Source organism: Lipotes vexillifer, unplaced genomic scaffold (genome assembly GCF_000442215.2).
Source record: "Lipotes vexillifer unplaced genomic scaffold, Lipotes_vexillifer_v1.1 scaffold591, whole genome shotgun sequence".
In the NCBI taxonomy this organism is placed as follows: Eukaryota; Metazoa; Chordata; class Mammalia; order Artiodactyla; family Lipotidae; genus Lipotes; species Lipotes vexillifer.
Genome location: NW_006791954.1, coordinates 4,615,928 through 4,641,619, shown reverse-complemented (window position 1 = coordinate 4,641,619; position 25,692 = coordinate 4,615,928). Strand labels below are relative to the sequence as shown.

The 25,692-nt window shown below is 43.7% G+C and overlaps 2 protein-coding genes across 3 annotated transcripts in view; both read right to left on the bottom strand.

Annotated features, from left to right (window-relative positions):
- CASC3 (CASC3 exon junction complex subunit) overlaps positions 1-11,150 on the bottom strand; it is a 22,058-nt gene extending 10,908 nt beyond the window's left edge. The window contains 3 exon segments of the mRNA XM_007472077.1: positions 10,157-10,194; positions 10,542-10,559; positions 10,895-11,150. Coding sequence (XP_007472139.1) covers positions 10,157-10,194; positions 10,542-10,559; positions 10,895-11,150 — 312 coding nt within the window.
- A 2,307-nt stretch (positions 11,151-13,457) lies between these two features.
- Positions 13,458-25,567, bottom strand: MSL1 (MSL complex subunit 1). Of its 2 annotated transcripts, XM_007465188.1 has the most exons (10): positions 25,345-25,567; positions 24,725-24,820; positions 21,997-22,220; positions 20,316-20,698; positions 18,366-18,413; positions 17,853-17,917; positions 17,143-17,210; positions 16,626-16,750; positions 16,412-16,484; positions 13,458-16,015 (listed from the first exon to the last, which is right to left on the bottom strand). In XM_007465188.1, exons 3-10 carry the CDS (start codon positions 22,197-22,199, stop codon positions 15,925-15,927), a joined length of 1,056 nt encoding a protein of 351 aa, XP_007465250.1. In that variant the 5' UTR covers positions 22,200-22,220; positions 24,725-24,820; positions 25,345-25,567; the 3' UTR covers positions 13,458-15,924. The 2 variants fall into 2 exon arrangements, with proteins under 2 accessions (XP_007465250.1, XP_007465249.1); XM_007465187.1 differs by having other exon boundaries at positions 15,429-16,015; positions 24,725-25,492.
- Positions 25,568-25,692: the final 125 nt, after the last annotated feature.

Sequence of the window (25,692 nt, the reverse complement as noted above, 5' to 3'; positions counted from 1 at the left end):
TAGGGAAAGGGAGCACCTAAGGCTCCTGCTAAGGGGGCTGGCTTTAGACTAAAGTTACTCTCATATCCTTGTCATTCCAAGATTTGGACCTAAGGAGGCAGGGCTATAGGCCAGGGGAGGTAGGTTTAGAGACCTATGAGGACACAAAGAAATGGATTCAAGGGAAGGTAGTTTAGTCCCCACTGCTGGGTTAACATGTAAGGGTACCAATATACCTCTGCCCCCCCTGGTATATTCATGCACACTGGTCTCTTATTCTACTGGGTCTGACACTCAATCTGTACCAGACCCTCTCCTGACTCCAGGTCCAGGATGGCCTCAGGAATCTGATCAAAGATACTCATGATGAGTAGCTCTCAAGCTCTAAGTTTTTGACCTTTTTTCAAATAGGGCTAAGACTGCTGACTGGCCCAGACAAGTCAATTAATTCCCCTTCCCCTTTATTCCCTACTCAGCATCAGGGCGTTTCGGACTCTAAGTGTTTTGGGTTAGGAGTCCCAGAAAGGCGACACTGCTATGAAACCAGAGTTCAGGGAGACTGCTCGACCACACCCACACTATGAGAACCACGCCTTTACCTACAGCTTTTTAACAACCAAGTACCCTTGATTCTTCCCATTTCCCCTCAATCAAAAGAAGTTTTCTCTCCTCTTGAGTTGGGAATAGGTGGGTGGTAATCATTCAGTTCTTTCCTTGGTCCTATGTTCCCTGCAGGTTCTGTAGCAGAAATTGCAAGAATCTTGCTTGGGGGACCTCCCTGGTGGTCTAGTGGCTAAGACTCCACATTCCCAATGCAGGGGGCCCAGGTTCGAGTCCTGGTCAGGGAACTAGATCCCACATGCTACAATTAAGACCTGGTGCAGCAAATAAATAAATATTAAAATAATAATAATAATAAAGATTTCATCTTTAAAAAAAATGTCTTCCTTGGTGTGTATGTGACCTTAATTCACTACTCCCCCCCGCCCCAACACTGACTGAATTCAAACACCTTAAAATAGTATCAGCATGATTAATGAGAGAACTTTGTTTTACGCTCTATCCCCTCTTAGTCTGTGGTGGAATGTCAAATGAGGCAACTCTTTTATTCCAAATGAGAAACTAATTTTGTTTCCAGGGCAGGACAGAAAGATACAAATAGCACAGTGCCGAGGAGACTCCAAATTAGCATCAAAGTCTGGTGTAATGGAAGCCAAGGTGCTACCCTAGAGTCAAGCTTCTTCAGCTATGGGCTGACATCAAAACCCTTTCCCCTACTGCTGACGCTCCCATTCAGTGAACACCCTTCCCAACGCTAAAGCCTAGCTCTCCACTGAAGCAACTGCTTCCCTGGCAGAATTCTCATGCAAAGGTTTTAGCTCATTTTTCCATTCCCCACGTATTTCAGAGTAAGAGGTCGGCCTGGTATCTTCCTCATTCTCAATGTCTCTTCCAGATCTAACTCCTCTGCCTCATTTAAAAATTTTTTTAATTTTTATTGTTTTTAATTTATTACGTATTGAAGAATAGTTGAATTATAATGTGCTAATTACTGCTGTACAGCAAAGTGACTCAGTTATACATAAATAAACATTCTTTTTCCTATCCTTTTCCATTATGGTTTATCACAGGATACTGAATATAGTTCCCTGTGCTATACAGTAAGATCTTGTTGTTTATCCATTCTATATATACCAGTTTGTATGTGCTAATCCCAACTCCACCTCATTTTATTTTATTTTATTTTATTTTTTGCGGTATGCAGGCCTCTCACTGCTGTGGCCTCTCCCGCCGCGGAGCACAGGCTCCGGACGCGCAGGCCCAGTGGCCATGGCTCACGGGCCCAGCCCCTCCACGGCATGTGGGATCCTCCCAGACCGGGGCACGAACCCGCATCCCCTGCATCGGCAGGCGGACTCCCAACCACTGTGCCACCAGGGAAGCCCATCCACCTCATTTTAAACTGCTGCTTCTCTGAGGCTCCTATCACCTAGCTATACCCTGCTTCTCGAAAGTTCGGATTACACCACTTCACTTTTATGAAAGACCTACAGTAGCACTTGTTTTCACAAACTGAAAGAAACTTGAAGATAATTTTTGTTTTAAGAAAAAAGGCAAAAGTGAAAATTGTACTCAGTGTTTTGTTTTGCAGTGAGCTGTCGTATTGGCAGCTCCACACCCCAAGCAGAAATACTGGCACCACCAAGCTCCTGCCCTGGGAACTACACTCAGCCTCTCAGCATCAAGCTACCGCAGCTTTGAACTGTGTCTGTGAGCATCCATGCTTTATGTTGATTTATTCTGTGCATCCCTTGGCAAGATGTGTCCTAAGGTAATTGCTTCTTTGCTTTAAGCCATTTCAGCTCACAGGGACGCTCTATCAGACCAAGGGGGAAACCTGTACCTCTATGCCTCTGCCTGGGTCCACCTTGTCATTAATTTGAAGACTGTGGCAAGGAGCTCAGTTTTCACCTCCACTTTAGTCATCCACTTCCATGTACACACTTCAGTCTTACCTGGAACTGCTATATACATTTTTTTTTTAAGTAAACCTGATCTACTTTTAAAAATCTTAAATTTAAACACCCCAGACTTTGATCAAAACTGCCACATGGGGGACTTCCTTGGTGGCGCAGTGGTTAAGCATCTGCCTGCCAATGCAGGGGCACGGGTTCGAGCCCTGGTCCAGGAAGATCCCACATGCCCTGGAGCAACTAAGACCGTGTGCCACAACTACTGAGCCTGCATTCTAGAGCCCGTGAGCCACAACCACTGAGCCCAGGAGCCACAACTACTGAAGCCCGTGCGCCTAGAGCCTGTGCTCCGCGACAAGAGAAGCCACCACAATGAGAAGCCCGCGCACCGCAACGAAGAGTAGCCCGCACTCGCCGCAACTAGAGACAGCCCGCGGGCAGCAACAAACACCCAACGTAGCCAAAAATATATATATAATAAATTTATTTTTTTTAAAAAAGCCACATGGAAAAGAATGAAGTTAGACTCTTACCTCACCCCTTATACAAAAATTAATTCAAAATGGATCAAAGACCTAAAATATAAGAGCCAAAACTATATAATTCTTAGAAGAAAACATGACTTTGCATTTGGCATGGATTCAGCAAAAGCTTCTCTGATATGACACCAAACACACAAGCAACAAAAGAAAAAACAGATATATTGGACTTCATCAACATTGAAACCTTACACCATCAAGAAGTGAAAAGACAACACACAGAATGGGAGAAAGTATTTGTAAATCATATATCTGATAAGAAACTTCTATCTAGAATATATAAAGAACTCTTACAACTCAATGATAAAAAAAAACCCAATTAAAAAAAGGACAAGGTATCTGAATAGCCACTTCTTCTAGGAAGATACACGAATAGCCAATAAACACAAGAAAAATGCTCAACATCATTACTCATCAGGGAAATACAAATCGAGATACCATTTCATACCTACTAGGATGGCTGGAATCAAAAAATCAAGACAATAATAAGTGCTGTTGAGAATGTGGAGAAACTGGAATTCCCATACATTGCTGCTGAGAAGGTAAAATGGTGCAGCTGCTTTGGAAAACAGTTTGACAATTCCTCAATTAAACAGTTACCACATGACTCAGCAACTCCACTCCTAGGTACATAACCAAGAGAAATGAAAACATACAACCACACAAAAACTTGTACACTAATGTTTACAGCAGCATTATTCATAATAACAAAAAAAAACAAACTCAAGGAATGGATGAGTGGATAAACAAAATGTGGTATATGCATACAATGTAGTATTATTCAGCCATAAAAAGAAATGAAGTACAGGGGACTTCCCTGGTGGTCCAGTGGTAAAAAATCTGCCTTCTAATGAAAGGGACATGGGTTTGATCCCTGGTCAGGGAAATAAGATCCCACATACCACAGGGCAACTAAGCCAGTGCACCACAACTACTGAGCTCACGCACCTCAACAAGAGTGCCTGTGTGCCACAAACTACGGAGCCCACATGCCACAACTAGAGAGAAAATCTACACACCACAACTAGAGAGAAGGCCGCACTGCAAAGAAAAATCCCACATGCCTCAACGGAGACCCTGCATGCCGCAACTAACACCCAACGCAGCTAAAAAAAAAAAAACAAAACAAGGAATGAAGTACTGATACATGCTACAGCTTGGATGAAAACCTTGGAAACATTATGCTAAGTGAAAGAAGCCAGTATATTATATTATGTTGCCATATAATATATGATTCCATTCATATAGAAGGCCAGAATAGGGAAATCTCTAGACACAGAAAGTAGATTTGTGGTTGCTTAGGGCTGGAGCGAATGAGCATGGAGGAACTGTGGGGGGCAAGTGACAGCTAAAGGGTACAGAATTTCTTTTTTTTTTTTAAGCTTTTTTTGATGTGGACCATATATATTTTTTTAAAATTATTTTTTGGCTGCGTTGGGTCTTTGTTGCTGCACGCGGGCTTTCTGTTTGTGGCGAGCAGGGGCTACTCTTCATTGCAGTGCGCAGGCTTCTCATTGTGGTGGCTTCTCTTGGTCAGCACAGGCTCTAGGTGCATGGGCTTCAGTAGTTGAGATGCGCAGGCTCAGTAGTTGTGGCTCGCGGGCTCTAGAGTGCAGGCTCAGTAGTTGTGGCACACGGGCTTAGCTGCTCCGTGGCAGGTGGGATCTTCCCGGACCAGGGATCAAACCCATGTCCCCTGCACTGGTAGACGGATTCTTAACCACTGCACCACCAGGGAAGTCCCCAGAATTTCCTTTTGAAGTGATGAAAATGTTCTGAAACTGACTGTGGTAATGGTCACACATACCTGTATATACTAAAAACTATAGAACAGTACACTTTAAAGGGGTAAGTTCAATGGCACATAAATTATATTTCAATAAAGCTGTTAAAAAAAAAAAACGAAAACCCACCTGTTATTCCTGTTCTTCCCCAGTTACTCCTTTATTCTCTACTCTCCAATTTCTTACGTCATCCACTCCCTTGACATTTCTACCTTTTCCCTACCGATCAGTCCATTCCCACATTCACTTTCCTCTCTCAACTCTGTGACCCCTTCATTTCAATCACTACTAGTAATTCCCTCAAGTCCCCTACTCCCATGTGCCCAAGACTGGATCAACTAACTATCTTTTTCTAAGCTTACAACCAGATTTCTGATCATCACTAAAGGGAGTTTAAAAAAAAAAAAAATACAACTTCACCCATCAGTGCCACCTCCAACCTCAACTACTCAAACTTCCTTTAGTCTCACAATTCCTACACTGCCCTTCCACCAACCATTCTTTACGTTTTTCCTTCTATTTCACAAGGAAAACAAAACAAAGGGCACACCAGCTTCCTCCCCATGTACCTTTGCTTCCCACTTCTCTATAATTACAATGGAAGATGTTTCCTATTGTTGTTGTCTGTTTCCTATTTCTTCTCATGTACTCAGTCAAGGACCAATACACGCATTACCTATCCCCTCCCTTTTCTTTCCCTTTCTACTGATTTCTTCAACCTTTAGCCATACTTTATTCTCCAACTTAAAAAATAACACCAAACCCTCTCTTGACGTTACAGCCTTCTTTCCAACTACCAGCTCTCTAGCCTCCCCTTCATAGGCTAATTTCTTTAAAAAATTTTCTTGGAGGATTCTGGGAAAATGGCAGCAGCATAGTTTTTGATCTCTTCAAATCTCCACATGAAATGGGAGCAAGATCAAAACCCTCTGGATAACATTTACAGCAAAACTAGGTTACAAGCTATCCCCCAGGACCCAAAATATAAGCACATAAGAGCAAAGCATCAACAGCCACAAGACATGCATCAGATTGGTATCAGTGCTGGAAAAAGCAGAGAGCACTAAATGGACCTGAAAACAGAAGAACCCTGAACTAGTCAATAGAAAGCAAAACTGAGAATAACAGTTGAAACCAGAAGGGGCTTTACTGTCTCCAATAGAATGTGTGTTTAAGGGTCCTGCAGTAAGAAGGTCTGAAAGGGTTAGAGCAGTCTAACCCTTCTGAAATCTTAAAACCAATCTGGCTGCCAGGGCTCCCCTCTAGGAGAGTAACACACTGAAGATAAAACTGTTGAGAAGAGAATCAAATTCAGCAGAAGAGGGATAAAAGGAATGAAGGAAAGAGAAGGTCCAAAACAAGTTAGAGAAGGGAACAAAAGCAGAAAATCTCAGAAAGCAAGCCATCATATATATTTTTTAACACTACAGAAAAACAACTGAAGAGGGAGCGCTATGAAGTTAGAAAAAGTTACTCTGAGCCGTACTTCCTTCGAAAAGATCAGGAAAACTAATTTTTAAAATCAACAAAGGAAAAATACAGAGATCTAATCCCACATAAACTTACTATGAGAAAAAAAAAAGTAAGTAGAATAGCATTCCTACAATGAAAGCATGCCAAAAAGACATGCATATCATATCAAAATTGTAACTTCTATTTCAAATTGAGCAAAAAAGACATTAATATTATATAAGGCATGAAAGAACATCAGTCAGAATTAGAAAAATCCAAAAATGAAATGAAAGAACTCATTCATTCAAAGGGAGATACTAGAAATTTTAAAAAAAATTCATTTCAAATACAAAGTCTAAAACTAGAAGGAACACAAACAAGCGTGGATAAACAACAATAATGCCTTATGAGAAATTAAAAGTGAAAAGGAAGAAAATATTTAAAAATCAACAGAAAATGAAGAAACAGATATAAAGGATTACAGAGGAAGGGTCAAACACTGAAGACAGGAAAAGAATATTGCGATAGAAGTTCCATGACATACTGTAGAGCACATCTCATACCTATGAACACTGATCCAGAATGACCAACTCCAGGACAAATTCTAATAAATTTATTGGACCTTAAAGAAAATATAGTGGGAATATCTAGACAAAAATAGCAAGTGACTCATAAGGGAAAGAAAATCAGGTGTTCACCAGTCAGTCCGGTGCAAGATAAAAGCTTTGAGTCACACTGGTATTTTTCCAAAGATACCATGGAAAGACAATTTGCAAGAAATACAAAGGACAGAGAGAGCATGCTGAGTTGTACTATGAATGAGTGACCATCAAAATCTTTCCAGTGGATACACTGTAAAGAAAAGAAAGGGATGAAAAACTAAACTGCAGACTAAGAGATAGATCAAAATTTTAAAAATAGGCAAGACTAAAGTATAGCATCTAGGTATATACAGTTAGTAATTAACAAGAAATTCAAGTAACAGATTACAATGAAAGGCAAGATATCAAGTCTACTTCTCTAATCTAGACAAGTGCTGTCCAACACATCTTTCTGGGATGATGGAAATGTTTTTATCTATGCACATGTGGCTACTGAGTACTTAAAATGTAGCTACTGCAACTGAGGAGCTGAACTTTTCAGTTTAATTAATTTAAATAGCCACATTTGGCTGGTGACTACCCTATCAGACAGAACAGAACTACACCTCTCTCTTAAATTTCAGACAATATATACTAGATATTGCCACATCAAAGTCCCACATGTTCTTCAATCTCAAAACCACCAAAACTTAACCCAACACTGTCCTTCCTGAAATCTCCTCCCCCTGTGGTCCATTTCTTAGTGAATAACACCATTCATCAACCTGGGCATCCCTTTGACTCCTCCTTAATTCAGGCTCCACATTCAATCAATCAAGAAGTTCTGTTAGTATCACCGAAATATCTCTCATATCTATGTCTTGCCAGTGCCACTGCCATGTCCCTTCTTTAGGGCACCATCATGCTCCTTGGACTATCCTAATAACCTTTTAACAGCTCTGTCTCCAGTCTTGCCTCATCCACAATTCATCCTCCACACTTAAGCCTCCAACAGCCTTTCTTTCTTTGCTGTTAGAGTAACATCCAAACTCATTTATACACAGAATGGTAAACGCCTATAGTCACAATCACCAAACCTCACTGAACACTCCATACTGCCTGGCAGTCTTTCTGATGTTTCTGTTCTCTAGTGACTACTGCAAACATTCCTTACTCCAAAACCTCTTATCTCCTTTTTACTCTTTGCAGATAACTTTACCATTGACTTCAAAGAAAATAAATCATCTCATCAATCACCACATTCTGTCAATTCCATAGCCTAAATAACTGTCAGTGCTGTCCACTTCTATTTTCACTGCCACCACTCCACTCCATGCCACACTTACTACTTTCCCAGACTTCCACAGTAGCTTTCTTAACTAGCTTTTGTCTCTAATCTTGCTCCCTTCAGATCAACTCTCCCCACTGCACACAAAATAATGGTTATAAAAATAATAATTCTAAAATATTACTGTGACTCAACCTGGGATCTTGTTAACATACAAATGTCTGAGTCTTCCCTCCCTCTGCAAGACTGTTTCAGTAGGACTTTTTCATGTAGGTGTTCCCTGGATCTGACAAACACTGCTTTAAAATTTAAGTCTAATTCATAACCTGCATCACACTCTTGTTTAAAACCCTGGTACACTTTTTTACTTCCTTAGAATAAAATCCAAATAATTTTCAACCTGGCTTATTCATCCTTACCACCAGTCATACTAAACCTTTCATATCCTCCAACTCACCATGGAGTCCATCCCTTCTAGACCTTCTTTCCACACTGTTCCCTCTGCTTAGAAAATTCTACCTGGCTAACTCCTACTCACCCTTCAGGTCTCTATTTGAACATTCGTTCCTGTAAACATTTCCAAACACCCAAAACCCAGTTAGTTGTCCCTGCTATGTGCTCCCAAAGCACCCTATGCTTCTAATAACATGGCATTTACCAAACATTATTGTAATTACTTAGTTAACTGTCTATATTTTCTCCCTCTGACCTGGAATGTACTGCTAAGTTCCATGAGGGCAGAACCATGCCTGTCTTTTATTCCAGTGCCTAGTACAGCTCCTGGCACTGAGCAGGCACTTAATAAAGAGAAGGAACAAGTAATCCCTGCATGATCTGGCCCCTACTCACTAATATGCCCTTATTTCTTGTATCCATCCTGCCCCGACAATGTTCCAGCCACACCAAACTACTTTCAAGTTTCCAAATATTTAATCTTCTCTACTGTCTCTGGGCTTTTGCAGCGGTTGTTCCCTCTGCCTAGAACATGGCTTACCTGGCTAACTCCAATTCATTCTCCTCTGACTGCTTAAGATGGACTCAGTACCCGGCCATTAACACCCTACTTAACCCTAACCCCTAGCAGTTGTCACCAAGTCCTATGATTGCCTCAATGTTTGTCTGACTTCCTTATTAAGTTGTAAGATTCCTAAAGATAGGAACTTTGTTATATCTGTTGCATCTCCAGGGCTTAATCAAACTCTAATATGTGGCAATAGTTCTATAAAATTTATAGAATGAAACTTTGGGGCTTCCCTGGTGGCGCAGTGGTTGAGAGTCCGCCTGCCGGTGCAGGGGATACGGGTTCGTGCCCCGGTCCGGGAGGATCCCACGTGCCATGGAGCGACTGGGCCCGTGAGCCACGGCTGCTGGGCCTGCGCGTCCGGAGCCTGTGCTCCGCAACGGGAGAGGCCGCAGCAGTGGGAGGCCTGCGTACCAAAAAAAAAAAAAAAAATTTATAGAATGAAACTTTGATCCACAATCCAATTCCTCCTTATATCTCAGGGCTCTGTTCAACAACTCCAGTAAACAAATAGCCATTCTGATAGCGTCTCTAGTAGTTTATCCAATCAAAACAAGTAAGTTCACAAACGTTTGGCTTAGGGAAACTTTCTGCTAAAGACAGAAAACCTTATCCATAAACTGAGAAATGTTTCTGACACAAACCACTCAGAATCCTACCCTTTTAAGGTCTTCAGATATACTCAGAAAAAATATCCAACTGGCTGGCTTCACTACCTAGGCATCATGAAATGGAGTGTCAAACAACCTGTAAAGGGCTTCAGAATGTTCTCATTCTCTTATTTAGAACCTTATTTCCTTTAGATAGGGTGAAAAGCCAGGTATTAACAGTGTAACACATGTGGCCTGAAGAGGCTTACACCAAGCTTCCCTCCCTATAACCGAACAAGACCCTTTATAATAGTTTTCAGAAGCACAAATGAAAAATGCACAAGAGGAGTAACAAGTAGGTGCTGGTACTTTTGAACCACAGGTGTGTACAGTTTTTAAAATACACTTTCCAACCTACACCATAGGAAAAAGAAACTATCACACTCACTTCTGAGTCTTCTGCACTTTCATAATCCGAGAGAACAGCTGAAATAAAACAGAAACATGTAAAGAAAAACAATTCAACACAAATTATTATAATTACATCTCCTGACTGCCTGTTGTGGATCAAGCTAAAGCTCTCATTTAATTCTGACTTCAACCTATGAGGAAGATAAAATTACAGTCCCCGTATCCAGATTGAGAACAGGTTCAAAGAGTGACTTTGACTTTCCCAAGATCATACTGCTAAAACGTATGCTTTTAAGCTCTATGCTACAAAGAGCCACTTTGTGGCACCCTCCCCCAAATCCTTACAGTCTGAGACGATGTCAATTGCTGGAAACAGCTGACCTGAGTTTATGGGCAAACAACTCTGTCAGGATGCTACTCACCATCGCCCTCGATGCCATCTTCACTCTCCTAAAAGAAAGGAAAAGACATGGGTTAGTTCTGTGATTTCCAGAGGGTGAGAGCTGAAAACTGAACACAAAATGGTTGGAAAGGGACACGAGGAAACGTACATCTTTAACAAACAGCATCCGAGGGAGGTCCCGTCTATTCACCTCCAGTCCCAATTTCTGAATAAACATCCACTTCCCATCCGCAGAAGCTCTGCCCTCCCCCCACAAACCGCTCCTCCTCGCTTGGGGCTCCGGAGGCAAACCGCACTGGGATAGCTCTCTTCTGGAACACGTTACGCCTCAGCATCTACCGTCAACTCCCAGCCTCCCATCTTCACCTACACCCCGCCCGCCGCCATCTTCACTCTCACACTCCGACTCCTCAGCGCTCTTGGCGCCCCCGCTCTCCAACCGCCGCAGATGAAGGGCCCCGGCTCGACCTCCGCGCTGGGAAAGCAGAGAGCCACTGCCGCCGCCTCCAGCGCTACCGCTACAGCTCCCGCCGCCCCGCGCCGGGGAACCGCCGCTGTCTGAGCCGGAAGCACCAGATTCTTCGTCCTCGGTGTCCTGCGAAGCGCGCTGCCGCCGCCGGTCCGCCATCTTACGGAGAACAGCCACCGCCGCCGGCCAGCTCCTGACGTACCCCGCCCGTCGCAGGGGCTGCCGGGAGGCTCGAGACCTGGTCCCAGCATGCTTCACTTGCGGCGCTGATCGCCCGGCTCTTCAGAGGGAGGGGCTGGGGGCGGAGCTGGCGCGCTGCGACAAGTTTGCCGGCGAGCGGGATTGCGTAAGTCGGTGACGTGAGGGGGCGTGGCGCGGCCCCTGACTTCCCCCGGTAGGGCACCGGGCAAGGGGGGGAGTTGCACTCGGGCAGCGTCCTTCGGCTCCACGCCCGGCCATCTTGGGCTTTCTGAGTGGATATCGTTGACCTGTCACAGCTTCACTGCGGCATTGGAGTTGTTTCATGATTTCCTTTTTCGTTTCTACCTACGTTTGAAGCAGATCGTTTGACTGAATTCGTTTGCTTGGTAAAATCACGAATCAAGGGAAACCTCTGAAGCCGTTGTGCTGCATCAGATTTGTTACACCAGCCCATTTTAAGCTAAAGGGCGAAGGAGAAACCAGTTGTCCGTAGTGAAGCCCGAGGATTTAGTGTTGCAGCACTACAGTGTTTTCCCTGTATTCTCATTTACTCTTCCCTCTTCAAGTGTCTTCCCACCCCAGCCATCACCTCTCCCAAAGTGCAGGCTGGTATGATGGTAATCTTACCAAGATTTTAGAACCGATCTAAAAAAAGATAATCATAGGAACGGGCATTTGGTTCAATATCCTGACATGATTTCCTTCTTGTTAAGGGCATGCCAGACGGGTAGATGAGGGAATGCTGAGATTTTGGCAACACAATTTTCAGCAATGAAAAAAAATCGGTATATTTGTTTTGTACCATAATAAAAACATATAAGAGGCGTAAGCTATTAGTGCACCTACGGAGTACACATTTTAATAATACACACCAGAGAAAGGTCACTATCATAGCCCAGGATTCTGTCCTGTGTAATGCTTTTACAGATGCTATGGTTAAGGATACTAAGGATACTATCAAATTTATAGACAATATGAAACTAGAAGGTATTCTGAATGCCTTCAGAGATATAATCAGGATCCAAACAGATCTCAACTGGTTAAACAAGTGGTCAAATGTGACAACTTGTAAATACAGCTCCGGAAACCAACTGCCTGAGTTCAAAATGGAGGATGTGTGATCTAATAAGTGTTAACAAAGAAGAAAAAACAAGACCCAGAGGATCCTATCTCAAAGTAAATTGATATAGTAAAACTGCCAAGTTTAGTGTCTAAATAAGGAAAGTGATAGTCTACCACTTTGCCTTTCAGTTGTTTGGTCTGGATTCAATTTTTTTTTTTTATAAATTTATTTATTTATTTTTGGCTGTGTTGGGTCTTTGTTGCTGTGCGTGGGCTTTCTCTAGTTGCGGCGAGCGGGGGCTCCTCTTCATTGCGGTTTGCGGGCTTCTCATTGCGGTGGCTTCTCTTGTGGAGCACGGGCTCTAGGTGCGCAGGCTCAGTAGTTGTGGCTCGCCAGCTCTAGGGCGCAGGCTCAGTAGTTGTGGTGCACGGGGCTTAGTTGCTCCGCAGCATGTGGGATCTTCCCGGACCAGGGCTCAAACCCGAGTCCCCTGCATTGGCAGGCGGATTCTTAACCACTGCACCACCAGGGAAGTCCCTGGATTCAATTTTTAAATGGACATGAGCAAATTGTCCACTCATCCAGAGAACTGAAACATTCAAGATCCTTTCTTTTGAGGAACAATTGTAAAATCTCTGAATGTTAGCCATGAAGATTGGGATTGCCACAGCAAACTTTAACTATTTGAGAGACTATGAGGAAAGGAGGAATTGATATTTTTTCATCACCCTGGAAGGCAAAGCAAGAACCAGTGGGCTTGAGTTACAAGAAGTTAGATTTTGTCAACGAGGAAGAATTTTCTAACATTTAGAAAAAAATGTATAAGAGAAAACAAAGTGTTAAAGGAGAAGCTGGACTTCATTTGTCTGGAATGTTGTCAATGGGAAATCATGTATTGGAGTCAGACTAGATGACCTCTAAGGTCTTTCCAACTGAGATTTTACTAATTTAGACACCAGGCACCAAGTATCCTATCATCTCTTGTTTTTAAAGTTGCCAATTATGTGTAAGGAAGAACACAGGACAAAGAGGGATGAAACATACATTGTGTTCATACACAAATGGAAGTTAATATCTCATATAAAAGGGAAAATGGTGTTTTTCTATTTTGTGAAAATGGATTTTTTTCTAGTCTTTTAAAATATACAAGAATTGTTTAATGCTTCCCAATAAATCTAATAAATTGAAGCAGAAGTTCAAAATTAACAGCCACAATAGTTTATTTACAATTGAACTCTTTATAAGATATTTACAAGACAACCAATTTTACACATCAGAAATGGTATCAAAAGTATGAATTACAACACAGACAACAATATGAAACGGGCATAAAACAAAGCTGAAGTGGACAGACAAGCAATTTCTCTTTTTAATTTATTAACACTAGCTTAAACTTTGTTAAGGAAAGAAACAAAGAAACTGTATTTTAGGAGAATTGCTGGGCCTTCAGTTGAAGATTGAATTTCACAGTGTTGTATCCCACGTAGGGAAAAAATAAGACTAATTTTCCCCCCACACTTCAACACACTGTAATTTTGCTCTTGGAACTTTGCTAATCTACTCTCCAACCTCCTTCTCAACAAAACTTCAACATATCCAAATCAAAGGAGAATTGATCTAGAAGAGGAGACAATAAAATAAGAGGTCCTAGGTAGAGGGAGAACCAAGGAAATAGAATCCACTTAAGACTGGCCAGATAGCACCCATGGATTCCTCTTAGTCTAACTCAAGTTCAAAATCTGGGGAGTCTGCTGGATAGGCACAAACATAAAGGCTAAATTTGCTAATGCATATCCAAATTAGGAGTCTGACAAATGCTGAAAATCAAGAAGAAACTGAGAGGAATCAAGGAATAAAAGAGACACTGACTGGTCTTTTTCTTCTTGGGCACATTATAAAGGAACATAACATAGGTCAGAGTAGGAAAGCCAAACAGCTTGCCATATTAAAATGATGGAGAACAAAGAAAATCTGGCCCAGTTTTTCTAGAAATCTCCTTCCTCTCCTTAAGGTGTGAGATGAGAGCCCCTAGTGGAATAAGTCCTATTTCTCTCTACATTCTTGCTGCAATGAAGTTCACAGCAGGTTCCCTTGTGGAGAGCCCACTCTCCTAAGCAGATGGAGTTACAAGTGAAAACCCATAGCCACACACACACACACACACACACACAAAGGAGAAATAAGAGCAGCAAGATCATCCAAGAATACTACATGTGCTGCCGGAGTAATTCCTTTAAAAGTCAAACTCAGGCAGCACAGATCAACATCTCACAAAAAGCTTTAGCAGTGGGAGGCCCCTGAGGAACTTTTTTCTTCCCTTCCCACAATGGTATCCCATTCTCTCATGCTCCACTGAAGGGCCGGCCACACATCCTACATACCTTGGCTTCTCCTCTAAAAGTGCTAATAATCTGGGGACATATTCTCTTCAAGGATAAAAGCCCCTACCTTCTAGGAGATTAGACCCCTACTTGTTTTCATACAATAGTCCTGAAGACTAAAGAAAGGCAATTCCTATATATTTAAGACCAGAGGTCTTGGCTCTATTTTCCTTCCAGATAGTTACAGGGATCTTACACTGAGACCAAAGTGGCCTGGAGTGCTGTCCTGAAATTCTTTTAACAAAATGGGGGTGGGGTGGGAGGTGGGAACTAAGATGGTACACATACAAATCTAGTTTTACAAAATGAACGGAGAAGCTCATTAGGTACATTTGTTTGTTTCAAGATGTAGACATTTGCCAGCCAAAGGAAGCACATATTTCCACACACACACCCACCCTCCCTAAATCTCTATCCCACCACCAAGAGCTCAGCTAAAAGGATAAAACCCAACTAAGGAATACTGGAAAAGTGATGTGACACAAAGACATCTATACAGGATCTGGCATGCCATCCCCAAACACCAACGGCTTTTGTTTAGAGCCATAACTGGTCCCAAACTTACCATCCTCATTCTCTTTTCAGAAGATTTTATTCTTTGAGGGGTGGGGGAAGAAATTCAGTTACCCATTAACTAAGAAAATAATCACAGCCAAACATCCCTTTCCACATGGCTATATCACAGGATAGTTTTAAGAGAACTGTCTTTTCAGATATTTATCTACCAACTCTCCAACCTCTTTTCTACCCTGTGAAGATGACTTGCTTTATCACGTCACTTGTTATTCCTCATCTGGTCCTTAAGCTCATGGTGAGGTTTTTTGTTTTGTTTTGTTTTGGGGTAAAAAACCACTATACTCACACTATAAGGAAGGGTATACCAGGGCAAGAAGAGTGCCATGCAGGCACAGCTCTAAAGGCAGGGGTTGCTTCATCTTCCAAAAGTCTAATGAAGAGAGCCCTTTCACCCTTTTAACATAGGCAAATGTAGAGAAGCAGACCCCTGAAGCTTCCAAATCTGCCATCCTATAGATTTAGCTTGAGAGTTCATTTCCCCAAAAAGGGAAAAGAAATCCCAATCACCCTCCATAATTCACAATTAGCCCAGTGAAAGAGTATTTGTGAAATCAGAGTGATGAAAACAAAACCAAGATCAGGGGAGTATGGAAGGGCATTACCAGCGAATGATAACATACATGAGGACATCGGTCACATATACAGGTCTCTGCCATTCTCTGGGAATGGCATGCTACAACTATCTGAAGACAGAAGGTTCTTGCCAGCACAGCTATTTCCTACATGTCCGATGAGGTGTTTGCTTCTTCTGGATCTCCAACCTGCATCGGCTACGCTCATCCAACCAGGGCAGCTCAAAATTCCTGGCAAAAAAGGATACGGAAATCAACCTGCAAGACTAGAAGAAACTCAGTATGGACATGAGACTAAGAAAAAGACACTATACCCTCTACCACTCCTAGCCCTGACTCCCAAGTCCCAGGTTTAGAGTGTCTTTTCTGCCTCAAAGCCAGAGCAACGGTGTGCTATTAAAGTGATTGAATAATCTATTTCTAATTCAAAAAGCAATCCTCCTAATTCCTGGCTTGGGAATCTTATCACTGCAAAAACTAGTGGCCCAGGCAGCCTCACTTCTGTCAAAGAGCCATGGCTATCCCTAAGCCAGCTATTCCACCTTATATCTAGGCTTTCATGAAGTCTGGAAGGGAGGTGAAGCACAGACTACCTGAGAGAGGAGGGGAAAAAAACTTTATACTTACTGTGGAGTTAGTTTTGGTAATGGTCGTCCAAATGCTACAACAGGCAAGAAGGGGGTAATCATCAAACTTTCAACTATGGAAGAAAGCCAAATGGGACCTTGTTAGTGACACAGATGGAAAATGTCTAGCAACTATACCTGTTCCAAAATACTGCATTCATTCAGAGCAAGTTGTATCCTGGAGCCCTGTACTCTTTTAGATAAACAAAACTTACCATCATCTGGCTCAGGGAAAAATGAGGTAACCTCGGGCTCAGATTCCTGAATTCCTTTCTTTTTATACATTCTGAGCTGCAGTCGCTGTAAAATTCTTTGTTCCCTGATCCTCTGAATATCCCATCTGGGGAAAACAAACCAGACAAACAAAACAAACAAACCCAACATTACTGAAAACCAGCTCTATAAAGGCAACTCACACAATCCAGATGCTAGGGAGATCTGCTGAGTCTTCTAGATGGGGGATGGGGGGTGGGGAGGGGTAGTGGGGTAAAGAGAACCGCCTGCTTGGTTAGGGAAGAGCTGTATAGGTCTGGCAGTCTAGATCATGTGTTGGTGTTCCCCAGAAGAAAAAGAGGCCAAACGTGTATAACAACAACCACTTCACACTCTGATACTCAACCAATTGAGTAATTGAAAAGTATTAAGAGCTCCAGGGCTCCCCTCAGCATAGATAAGAGAGGTTAGGGTCCTGTAGTGCTCAGTTGTCCCCAGAATGGACATCTCTAGCCTCACCTTTTCCTTCTCTTCTCATCCAGCTCCAGTTTTGCATGCCGCTTCGAAAACACACTGTCATCCAGGTTCTGTGTAAAGAATAGCAGCTGATAAGCTACTTATCACCGTGTGACACATGTATACTCATTTCCAGCTTCCAGGAATGTAAAATCTTTCACCTTCAGGTCCCACCTGAGTCTGTGAGTTCTATGGATATCATAGGAACCTCCTGGTAACAAAATCAACAAAACACATACTCCTTTCCCCACCCCTACCCTGTAGAATCTCCATATTCCAAAATCATTTCTATAATTTTCCAAGGTGAAAGTCACATCAAACTGAAACAACCCTTGAGACTGCCACAAACCCTCCCTACCTCTATACTTTATAAGAGTCTGAGTTTAAAGTAAGTATCAAACTTTTAAGAGTCAAATGAGGTTGGAATATATAATTCTGTTGCTGAGTGGTACACGCTAACTTTTCTACTTAGCATGAAATCTAGCTTTGTTTTGAACATTCCCTAGTTATTTATTTTTTAATAAATCACTTAGCCACTCTGGACCTCAGTTTTCTCATCTATACAACAAAGGAGTTGGACTAGATAATCTCTCAAGTTACCTTCTTGCTTCAAAGTTCTATTTAACCCATCCATACAGTTACAATGACATATTCAAGTAACAGCCCCATTTCTGTCTCTCACTCCCTTCTACTGACAGGTCTTAGGTACCTACCTCCAAAAGGTCTGAAGGATTTGGGTCCCTTAGAGGCTCTACTGTGTGGTCCCTCCAAGAAGGAACTGGAAAGAAAAAAGAAAAAGAAAAAGAAAGGGAGGAGGGGTGGAACCACCCTTAAATCCAAGGTCACACAACCTACTATTCACTAGGACAAGAGATCTCTCCCAGATCAAAGTTACCAAGTGATAGGAATCCATTCTATGGCCTCACCTGAAGCCATATTCAGTGTCCTTGCTACGGTATTAAAAGAACCTAAAATGCCATTGCAGTCTGCCAAACACAGGATCACAAAAAACCCTAAACCAATACCTGACAATTCACATAATGGATGCTATTGCAGTTCCTGAAAAACAACTGAAATTTGTAGTCATTTTGAAGTCTATAGTGTAATCATACACCAAGGAATCTCACTCTCCCCCATCCAACTGATGGGGAATACAGCTCCCAACCATCCACCATCCCACCAACCCCCACCCCAGGCCCAGCCAGCACAATTCCTATTCTACTCACCAGCCAAGACTGAAGTTTCTCCTGCAACACTTGATGGCATCAGACACCCTAAATAATGCAGGAAAGAAGAATCACCTCAGTGTAAAAAGAAAAAAAGCCCATACCCAAAATGGAGGAAAGGATCATCACTGAAGTTCTCACTAGGAAGCCATTTTGGTTTTTTGAGTTGTTCTTTTGAGAATTTCTCTCTGGGGGAGGGGAAGAGGGAACAACAGACAAAAGAAAAGAAAATAAGCCCACCACTTTTTTTTTTACACTGAGACGACTTCTTTTCTTCATTATTTAGGGTGGTTTCCCTGCAACAGTTGATGGCCAAGGATATCAAACCTTAAACTCAGAACATGGCAGGTGAGTAAAAGTTGACCCTATTTTTCAAATAAAAGATCAGTGTTCTCAAAACTTACATATGTAGTCTTCTTAAACAGCTCCCTCCTCCCTCCAAACAAACTACCTTGCTGGTCCAGCCTGAACAACATGCACAAAGACTTTGGCTTCCTTAGAACAAGCCATTGAGACTTCCTCTTGAGATAGGGGCGTCAAGAATAAGGATTCACACATTTATTCACAACTCAGGGTCCTCAAAGGACTGGGATTCCCCCCAGTCAGACTCTTTCTGTACTGCTAGGCCCACAATATTAGAGGTGTTTGGAATTTTCTGTACTAGGGCAGAAAGGGTTTTCAAAAATAGCCAGTCACATAGAACAGCTCCGGACTAAGCCATTTCCCAATCCCGGATGGGAAATTGCTTCACGGTTTCTCTTGTTACACAGCATTGCCATGGCAGCAAGAAGGTTAACCATTAAGGATGAACCTGTTCAACTAACTAAACCAACAAAAAAACTGAACCTAGATCAGGGTCCTGGTCTATCGCATGTACTCAAGTGTAAGGCCTAATGAATTTTAGATAATTAAGAAGAGTAATCTATCTTCCCCACTTAATTTTGTCACCAGAACAGCCAAACAAAGCCTGGAGAATGCTCTTGTCTTACTGGAATGGATTCCCATCCCCATCCCTACTAGGGCAAGACACAGCATCAGAAACTCAGGGCTGTGACTCTATCCAAGGCTTCCCCACCATCACCCCGGAGCACCCGCTGTGACTGTCACAGACTAACATTACACGATTGAAGGCACATTCCAGTTACTGGTTGATGTAGGAGATAGGGGAGCATCTCTGTGTGGAAGCCATGAAGAAAAAAAAGGGAATGAAGACCAAGGTCCCATACCCCACACCCATCCCAAGCAGCTCAGATATCCCAAGATAGTCCTTATTGTTTGAAAAATAGTTTGTAGACCATTTTATTTAAATATATGAACAACCAATGGGCTACTGCAATCCAAGTAAACTCTTCACATTTAGAACCTTTGTGAAGTATCGTAAGATAAAGTAAGACTGTTGGTCTTTGGCAGATTCCTCCTGCCCCCCAGACCGGGACATAGAGATACAGATAAATGTTTATATAGTTAAAGAGCGGAGGCCCAGGTGAAATTCCCCACCCCAAACTGGCTCCCCAACCCAAAAATTACCATTGGCCCCTGAGAACACCCAAAGACCACCCTCCCAGGTTTCACACAACATCAATTGCAGGAACAGTCGTGCATGGCAAAGTATAAGTTCTATGCATTTCACAGCACAGAAAACCCTTCTTTCAGAGGGCATGCAAGTTGCCGGAGATTACACCCCCAAGTCTGGTGCTCTTGTGATGAGCAACTTACTGGCAAACACATCTCCCAGTGTTGTAAGCAGGCAAATACATTGAGCACATTTTGCTGTAATTCCATCTATTTGCAATGCCTGCACAGTGTCTGTCTCTGGCTGTTAACTTACTCATTCTTGACAGAACTCTGCTTTATTGATTGCACTTTTTTAAAAATGCCAAAGGCATTTTCACACTTGTTAGCTTGACCGCCACCACTAGGGTATAAGAGCAAGTGTTCTCTATGCCTTACTTGCTACAGTCTCCTCCTTCTTTGGAGAGGATTCCCGTAATGGTAACGGTGATGGGGGAGGCTGGTGCCAACGACACAAATACATTTCTGTGGTGGAAAGGTACGGCAAATCTTCTATCTCACTTGAGAAGGCTTTCTCCTTGGGATGGGTGCTGGGTCCCTTCTGGGGAGTCGAGAGTCTTGGCGGGGTGTCCACTGAAGACCGGGGCTTTTCTGGAGTTTCCTGGCTCCTCAATTCACGTTTACAAACAGTTTCAGATAAGGAACCACAGGGTTCCTCTTTAACAGGAGAGTGCTTAGGAGTTTTTGTTTTGACTTTTGGAAATTCAGGAGCCAGCTTTTTAACAGGAATCTTTCTTTCTGTACTTCCAAATGGGGATTTCCTATTAGATAGGGAAGAAAACATTATAGAATTTATTGACTCTTGAATAAAATCTAATTTGATTACATTTTGGGGCAAGAGAACTAGCTTGCTTCAAAATAACCAGTATTCAAGTATCTAAATATCTGCGTTCATTTGGCTGTCATGAGCAGGAACAGCCTCATGCTTAACAGTATATATAATAGGCCCTTAGTAAATGTTTGTTGAACAAGTGAGTTTCCATGCTTAAGAACCTCTACTAGTATCATACTGCCTACTAAATCTAAAAAGGTTCCTATTTTATTCAAGATCCTTTAGCTGGGGCTTCCCTGGTGGCGCAGTGGTTGAGAGTCCGCCTGCCGATGCAGGGGACACGGGTTCCTGCCCCGGTCCAGGAAGATCCCACATGCCGCGGAGCGGCTGGGCCTGTGAGCCATGGCCGCTGAGCCTGCACGTCCGGAGCCTGTGCTCCACAACGGGAGAGGCCACAACAGTGAGAGGCCCGTGTACCGCAAAAAAAAAAAAAAAAAAAAAAGATCCTTTAGCTAACATTAGAGGCCTCTACTTTGTGGCCTGTTTCATTCCTGTCAACCAGAGACCAGTCTCTTATTCTACCCCTCCAAACCTATACCATGTTAATTACAATCTCTATTTCTTTTTTCTTGCTATCTTCTGGCTCTCTTTCTCCCACCAGTCTACACACACACACACACACACACACACACACACACACACACACACACACACTTCTAGAATGCCATCTCCTCTCCTTTTTACCAATCTAAATTCTATACTTTTTCAAGATCCATCTCCTCCTTAAAGTTTCACTATTTTAACACACAATAATCTTTAATCTCTGAATAGTTTGTATCACTGTTGTCTATCTGCATATTTTATTGCAGTTGAATTCTGAGTTTTCAAAATTTATGCCATCCTTATAGCTAGACTAATCTCTTTGAGTCCAAGGACACTTAGAGCTTACATTTTAATGTCTACCAGTGCCTGATGCAATGAAGGAATTTAACACTTCCTAACTTGAAGTGAAGGGCTATAGTTTTCTTTAAGAAACTCAGCTGTCACATTTGTTGCCCATTCTCTTTATGATGTACTCTGCATTCTGTTACTACGGTGACCAAAATGTTCCTAACAGACGTACATAGTCTGCTCAAGAATGTTTCAAGACAGTTTCTCAGCACAGAAGACCTCATGATTCAAGATATAGTTCTATTAAAACAAATTCATAAGTCCTAATCCCTTACTCTCAGTCACTGGAAACAGGTGACCTCATGTCCAGACAGTGTAACAAAGTTATCAGCACACCTTTTGTGTCCCTTTCCACTCCGCCCACAGGAGAAAGGCTTGGGAGGCAGAGTCTGGGATGTCTCGGAAAGCTCCGGCTGGCACTCCAGTTTAATTTTCTCGGATATCTCCGTTTCCTCTCTCTCTTCAGTTTCATAGCCCTGAAACAGCTTGTGCCTTTCCTTCTCGTTATCCTTCTTTACCAGCTGCATCCGCCTTTCCATACGTTCAATCCGAGCAAGGAGCTAAAAGAGAGAATGGCAAAATGCAGACTTAAAAAACAAAAAAATTAAACACAGGTGCTTAGCCCTATTTGCGAATCAGTATGGTCTTCTACCTCTTTCCATGAACCATAGCAATTCAACTTATTTTTAACAGGCAGACATTAATCTGAATAGGTTTTCTTAAACACAATAGAGAAGACAAGGTACACTGCTTAATTTTAGGGGCTAAACTAGTTGGGGAGGGGCTTGGGGGAATTTGTACTTCATTCTTCTGAAAGAAAATCCTCTTCACTGGGAGGGGCCACAACATGCCTTTTAAATGGCATGGTCTCTGCTACTGCTAACCATGTGGCTCCAAGTCAGTTTGGGAGTTTCCAGAATTAACCTTAATGTTCTTTTAGGAGGCCCTAAGGTTCTCCAAACACTATCCTCTCTACTTCCACTCCAAAACACCATACACAAGGACAAAGTCCAGACAGTACATTGAGAAGGAATTAAAAGCTCACACAATCACAGTGCCACTAGGGATTGCAGTGTTATTTGAAGGCGGGTGGTGTGGGGGTGGGGAGGTGCCAGCTAAATAATGAACACTCAATTTGGAAGAATTATAAAAGAACCAGTACCCATAAATCCCATCAATCATCAAATATACATATTGGTTTGCATTTGAGATAACAAAAAAATTATACCTATTTGTCTGAATATTGAAAACAGAGTCTTTTAATTCTAGTTAAAGGGAGGACCACATAATCAAACAGAAAATGGAAGTCTATTATCATTGAAAAGTTCACATTAAAATGTTCTGAGAAAAGATGCCAAATGTGCTACTTACACCCTATAATAAGAATTTTATTTGGGTTAGACAGTGATATTAATGTTGACTTCATTACATCCACTTAGCTGCACAGATTTCATGAGAGGCCAAACAACAACTGGAATAAGAGAAACAAGCTTAAGCATCGCTAAGACTGCAATACACAACAGAGGCAATGAATGCCAAGTTCAGACTGACACTCTATCCTTAACTCACCCCGCTTTTCCTGCCTAGGAAAGTCTGCAGAGGGGCCATTGCCTCAGGTACTGAACAGAAACCTCCACAATCAGCAGAGAGCCCCCCTGTCAGCCACACTCTCATTTCATCTTCTGTTTTGATTCACAGCCTTAACATTACTTAAACACGGTTTATGGGTGACATTTCCTTGATTTCTTCTCCTTCACTGGTCGTTCTCTTCCCGCCTCCCCCCCCAAATAAGGACACGATGTGTTGTAATTACAGTACCATCACACCCCTAGACTGCAGTACAGTAGCTGAGCAGTGCCACCTCCATGTTGAGTAACTTCCACAAATCAACACCATGAGATATTTTAATGAGACCGGCCCCAGCTCCCATTCCACCTTGCAGAATGCATTCTCCAATAAAACAGTCGCTGCCTGGAGAGATTCATTTGGAAAGCAAACAAAATGAACAGCCCTCTGCTCTCCTGCTCAGCCCTTGGCGCACACAACGCCAGAGAGGGAGAGGGAGGGAGAGAGGGAGAGAGGGAGAGGGAGAGGGAGAGAGAGGGAGAGGGAGAGAGACTGCTGCAGCCTGAACACAACAATTGTAGAAACCATGTTTATTTTTAGGCAGCTGTAAGGTATGCTAGCACGGTAATATCCCACCACCACAGCTTTCCTGATATCTGGAGGAATATGTTTTAACACATAAGGTGCCCTTAACTACTGCTGCAGTAAAAATAACCCTATATAGTCGTGCTCCTCAGAAGTACAAAGAAATAATAAATGACTTCCCTAGTACCTTAAGATTCTAATATAGGGGAAAAAATTTTGGTCTACTTAATACATTTAATAAGCTTAATTTCCCCTGATGCCTTAAAAACCTTCCAGCCTCTAAACGCCATGCTCAATACAAGGGAGCTGGTTAGCAGGTCATGTTTTATAACTCAGTTTCCTATGAAAAACTGTCTGAAATCAAAGGTGATGATTCTCTTAATATCATTTTAAAAAGCTGTAATAGGGTTCCACTATGAATCACCTCGACCCCTCTGCCAATTAAAAGGCCTACTACTCTGTCTAAAGATGCTACAGCAGTGCTTAGAGCAACAGCTGCTATGGCCCTCTCCTCCAGAATACATTTATAACGCAAAGCTCTTTAAGTTAACCCCTTCCATAAAGCCACCACATATGTATCCCACCTTTTCATTTTTCAACCCCTCACAAATCAGGTCTTTTCCCACTCTAAACGTATTTCCCACACGTCTGGGGCTGTCATTTTAAATTAACCCTTTGGCACCTGAAACTTCCCCTCCCCCTCCCCCTGGGAGGTTGCCCTTTAACCCCTCCCTCCAACCCAAAGTGTCTGTGGGCCTGGCTCCCAAGGCCCCGGCGACTAAGAAGACTCCTACGCTGGTGGCCAACCTCCTTACCCCTAACCCAGGGATACCTTAACCTCCTACAGCCCCCTTCCCCCGAGCATGCGCACAACTCGCTCCTCGTCCCGAACGCAGATTAACCCCTCCCGTACCGTGTCTCTCTCTGACTTCAGCTCCTCGATCTCCTTCTCCTTGGCCTGCAGCTGCTGCTGCTGCTGTTCGATGAGGTCCAATTGCAGCAGAAGGATCTGTTTGAGGCAGGCGGCCTGACTGGAGGCTCCCGAGCCGCCGCCACCCCCGAGAGGGCTCTTCCTCGTACTCTTCCATCGGCCCTCGCTGGCCGCCAGGGTCCCGGCGGCGGCGGTGGGCGCGAGGGGTGGCGGCCCGGGCAGAGGTAGTGGTGGGGGTCCCGCCGGGTCCGAGGCGGTGGCACCTGGGGGAGCCGCCCCACCCTTGTCCCCAGCCCAGGGCGTAGGCTCTTTGGCCGCCGCCACGAGAGAGCCCGTCTGAATGGGCAGCACCGCCTGATACTTGGGTCGGGGACTGCAGCCGGCTCCGGCTGCCGCTGGCTCCCCCCCAATGCCAGCTTGTTTGGTGGCCGGGGGCGGACAGGGCAAGGGCACCGAGCCGCCCCAGCTCTCTTCCTGCTGCCCGGGGGCCGCCCCGGCCGGGAGTAACAAGCCCCGGCCCTTGCCGCCGCAGCCGGCCGGGGAGGGCGCAGGGCTCCCGCCCTGGGAGGAGGCCAGCGGAGGCCCCGGCTCCTTGAGCTTACGGTGCCGGGGGAGGAAGTGGGCTTCGGCCGCCCCGGGCTCGTCCTCGGGCCCGCCCAGCGCCGCAGCTCGCTCGTAGTCCAGTCGCTGCTCAGGGTTGCCGCCGGCAGGGGCCGCGGCCGCCTTGAACACTGCGGATCTCATGGTCATAGTGGTCCAGAGCAGCGCCGGGGACCGAAACGGAGGAGGGGGTGGGGAAGGGGTGAGGTGCGGGGGGTCGAGGACGGAGGAGGGGGAGGGGAGTTTGGCGGGCTCGCCTCAGCAGCGCGGCAGCAGGCCTTGGCTAGCGCGGCTCCTCCGGGGCCCGGGCGCCATCCCGCCGGCATGCGGAGAAGTGGAGGCCGCGGCTG

Coding starts and splice junctions, on each gene's coding strand:
- MSL1 (XM_007465187.1), bottom strand. CDS start 25,492: ATGACCATGAGATCCGCAGTGTTCAAGGCGGCCGCGGCCCCTGCCGGC. Junction 17,918..18,365: donor AGAAACTTCAGTCTTGGCTG/GTGAGTAGAATA, acceptor TTTTCTTTCCAG/TTCCTTCTTGGAGGGACCAC. Junction 16,016..16,411: donor TTACCAAAACTAACTCCACA/GTAAGTATAAAG, acceptor CTTTTTTGCCAG/GAATTTTGAGCTGCCCTGGT.